General features: G+C 38.8%; 1 gene segment (V, D, J or C); it reads right to left on the minus strand.

Moving 5' to 3' along the window:
- Nucleotides 1-464: 464 nt before the first annotated feature.
- On the minus strand, nt 465-1,804 carry LOC142999542 (Ig kappa chain V region K29-213-like). The segment is given in 3 exon segments: nt 465-667; nt 749-1,105; nt 1,743-1,804. Coding segments are annotated over 3 exon segments (558 nt in total).
- Between the last annotated feature and the right edge of the window lie 2,681 nt (nt 1,805-4,485).

Consider the following 4,485-nt stretch of genomic DNA (forward strand, 5'->3'; position numbering starts at 1 on the left):
AAATGAAATAAAGGTTCAATACAAAGTGGTGGATCAGAGTCAATCGAACTTTATTGATATATGGTCACAAATGTCCCACAAAATATTTGAACATAAACATTATGAGTTAACAATGAGATGCTTTGATTTTTAATTCAGACAGTGATAGAAGAGAGTGCAGTATTTGCTGCTGAGTAATCCACTGTTTGACCTGCTAATCCAGTCCAAAAGCTCTGACTGCAGCGGAGATCTGATCTCGCTCTGCTGCTTTTACATCTATGCTTGCAGTTTTCTTCACGGCAAAGACGACTGCAGAGTAATCCCTCATGTCTCTCTATGGAAATACAGCAGATACATGCCATGCAGTAGAAGTAGTAGAAGTCATAGCAACAACTTTATTGATCTATTCCCTACCTGCTGACTCCATTGATCACCTCTGGCTGCTGCAGTATTTGTTTGCAGTTTTGGGTTATGAAATAAGAATGGGAAAAAAACAGTTGTGAATAATGATTCAATAGTTATGTTGACTGTTACAGTGAATCCACTGGCAAAAAGGCAACAGTGAGTAGAGAAATACCTTTGCAGCAGTCACATGCTTTTGTCTTGATGGCGTGAATGAGGGCAGCTATGACAATCACACTTATGCCCGCATAAGCAGAGAAAACAAACAGAATCCCATTGTGCTTTGCTGAAACAAGAGGAACAGACAGTGGAAATTAATAATTGTTTACTTTGTGCAGAATGTCGTCCTTATTAAGAATGGAGTTACCTTCTGCTTCCACTCTGGTCCCATCACCAAACAGGATCTCTCCACATGTGGCCACAGCACAGTAGTAAGTCCCAGCATCAGAGGAGCTCCGTATATGTTTAGGCAGAGTGTAGACACCGCTCCTTTGAGAAGAAGGACTCTCCACACAGTCAGCACTACTGTTCCAGTGAGTGTAAACAAGGCCCAGGTGGGATTTTCCAGATCTGAACCAGGACACTCTGCGTTTATCTGGACACTCAGTTCTGTTCTCTTGGTTCCTGAAGAGAAGTGAACACTGGAGAGACACTGGGTCGCCCAGCTGGACAGACTTGGTCTCTGGGTCTTGTTTCACGTAGACAGACTTTTGCAGATCGTAATCTGAGTGTCCAGTGAAAAAAGCAAAAGCATTTTATTGTGAAATTCAATATCAATATCTTAGCATGGTGGTAGAAGTTAGTGATTATTGATGGAACCACAAATTGATAATATACTTTACCATTCACAGTCAGAAATGTCCCATTAACAAAACTCTGCTCATATGCAGTTCCAGTTTGGCAGAGGTATGCTGCTTAATCTTCTTTGCGCACATTTGTGATGACAAGAAAATACTGAGAAACCTCCTTTGTGATTGTAAAACGAGAGTTTTCAAATTCTCCAAGGAGATTTATTTTGTCATAGCTCACTTTTGCAACAGTTTGGAGCAAATAACCCACAGACTGCTTATACCAGTAAAAGAATCTATCTCTCCCCTTAGAGACTGGACACTGCAGAGTAATGCTGTCACCAAGTTCAGCCACACTCAAAGGGATTGGACGAGGAACCTCTAAAGTGTGAGTTAAGCCTGAAGAGAAGAGACATTGAAAGTAAAATAAATGTACAGGAAAGGTTTTTAAAAAAAGAGATATTTGTCATCAACCATCAAATACTGTATAATTTGTCTAATATAAAAAAGTTTTCACATAGAGCTTAGTACAAACAGGTGTTTCTTCTTCTGCAATAAAAGAGTTGTACTTACATATTGTCATTAAAAGAAGAAAAGCAAACGGTCTTTCAATCATCGCGGCACAGCAACACCACCACAACTGATGCCTTTCCACTGAAGGAGAAGCTTTAGACACAAGGTGATTAAGGTTTACAAAGTGATTGGCTGGACGATAGAAACCACACTTCCTCTTACATTTACATAGAAATATAGAATATGTATTCTATATATGTATAGAATACATCCCAGATCTCATTTATGCCAATCTAAACTGTACAGTTTTGTTCTTTGAATTATAACACAATATGGTATTTCCATGTAATGCAACTCTGAGCAAGAATTTCTTCGCTTCTCATCAGCAAAGTCAACATAACCATGTTTCATTTACAGTGTCAAGGAGTAGAATCCCTAGCACAAAGAGTAAAGACATGATGATAAAAAACTCAAATCTATATAATTAGGGGTTCAAGCACAAAGTTCAAGAACCCTGTTGTTTTTGCTCAGATTTCTATTATTATTGTTTTTCTCCAGCCAAAATTGTCCTTAAACTCATTCTGTGGCCAAAACAACATGTAGATGTTACATTTGGAGAGAAGGGAGTTTTTTCATTTATTTAATGCATTACTGTTTTGTTGTTGGGCCCCGAAATTTCAATTTTGTTATCATTTTACTTTCTGAATACTGTATATTTGTTCTTGTTCACTACATTGTTTAAACTGAAAGCATTCTGTTGGATGTCCATTCCTGCTCTCCTAGCCTTAACTTAATTATCTGGTCCTGATTTCCATACAAAATACTGTAGTCCTAAATTCCAGTACACGGCTGCAGGAGCTTGGACAGACATTGGGCCCTGACATGTTAAACACTGAGCACACTAGCTTCAGTCTCATTAGAACTTAGCTGCTCATCATTGTGAGTTATTTCTACCCACCCCAGCACTCCACCCACTTCTCCCATGATAGAACTGTGTGTGTTGGGGGTGGGTGGGTGTGTGTGTGTGGGTGGGTGGGTGGGTGGTTTCACAATAAGTAATGTACATTTCTGTGGTGCTGCAGGGAAGCAAACCTGGGTTCTGCACCACCTGCTCTTTATGCTCCTAATGACTGAGTATTGGACAGATCCAAAGCCACTCACCTTCTTATGTTATATGTACATTCATTCACGCAAACGATATAATGGAAATATTTTTTTTTTAGGTTGTCTGAGTGTCAGTTCTGGTGTCGTTTCACAGCACTGTACAAAGTTGAAGTTGATTTGGAAACAAATAGCAAAGCCACATGCAGCAGCTACGCTTGTGTGGTTGGCCATCTCTTTCACCTCTGGCCGACCACCGAGTGTGTTTACTCAGAATAGATCTGTGTATAGGCATCAACAGGATGTGTGGTGAAATACAACAGGGTGGGGAGGCTTCAGCAGGAGTTGCTGCTTGCTTTAGTTTCAGCTTTGTTGAATATGACATGTGGACATGAAAGAGCTAAGCATTGTCAAGTCCAGTTGCTAAAGATTAACTTTTCCTTGGATACCATGACCTGAATGACTGAGAACCCTCACAGACATCAACACTTACATTTGGATAAACATCTTTTAAATGAGTACGTCTGGCACCAAATCTATGTAATTAACATTTGTGAAATAGTGAAACACTGCAAAAGAATGTTTATTTTCTTCAACAAATCTATTGAGAATGAAAATTCCATTAAGGTCAAAAAGTCAGACCACTGCCTGACATTAAAACAAAAAATGTACTTTAGTAGAACATGACAGGAAGAAGAGCCCAGTTCAGTTCACACCTTTTTGACAGACAGCCGCAACGATGCTAAACATTCCATATAGTGTTTGTCAGGGTGCCTGTTGCTGTGTGTGTGTGTGTGTATTTTTGTGTATGTCTACATTTGTGCGTGTGTGTGTATTTTTGTGTACGTCTACATTTGTGTGTGTGTGTGTGTGTGTGTGTGTCTTAATGCCAGTGCTGTAATTGTTTATCAATGATACGAGGGAATAATCTATTAATGTTATCTAACCCTGTACAGATATTGAACAACTATAAAATCTTCAATCTTGTATAATCCTGTAACAGCATCATATTGCCAGTTTATGATGGGACCCCATGGGATGGGTTCATGAAACTTTGTCTTCTGTGTCAAATAGTTTTACACCAGAAGAGGGCAGTCATATTCTAAAAAAAGAAGCTGATGTAACAAATTTACAGACATCAAAGATGGAAAAGATCAGAGATCAGTGAGAAATCATCTATGAAATACAACATTGCCAATATTTTACATTGGGGGAGCCATACATTCATAATTAATCTAATTTAATTCTCAGGTTTATGTGGTTGCACTTAATTTCTAATTGCCATCATGTTTAAGGACTCTAGTCTAGACATGCAGAGAATCCAACAGGTGAAGTCCAAATTAAGACAGCAATGAGACAAGAATCTTCAACAGCTTGGAGGAAATTTTCAGACCTTCAGCAGAAAAGGGTTATGTGAAAAAAACACATAGAAAACATTGCTTTAGTGTGTTTCATTCTCAAGTCAAGTGTCAATGATAGAAACTAAATCATGCAAACATCAATTCAACATTTAATCATTTGCTGCTTGTGTTGTTTCTTTAGTTTAGTTTGGAAACTTTGGTTGCGATTGTTTCCACTGTGGCAGTGCTGTGCAAAACACAAACATGCCAGCAGGCCAATCAGATTAGTTTTGAGATTGTTCCCTCCCATTTGATATTAACACATCGAACATGAATCATCTGTCAGTGCAGTTTGAAGCGAA

This window comes from Genypterus blacodes, unplaced genomic scaffold (genome assembly GCF_046128005.1).
Source record: "Genypterus blacodes isolate CSIRO-AG114 ecotype Tasmania unplaced genomic scaffold, CSIRO-AGI_Gbla_v1 ptg000044l_1, whole genome shotgun sequence".
NCBI lineage: Eukaryota > Metazoa > Chordata > Actinopteri > Ophidiiformes > Ophidiidae > Genypterus > Genypterus blacodes.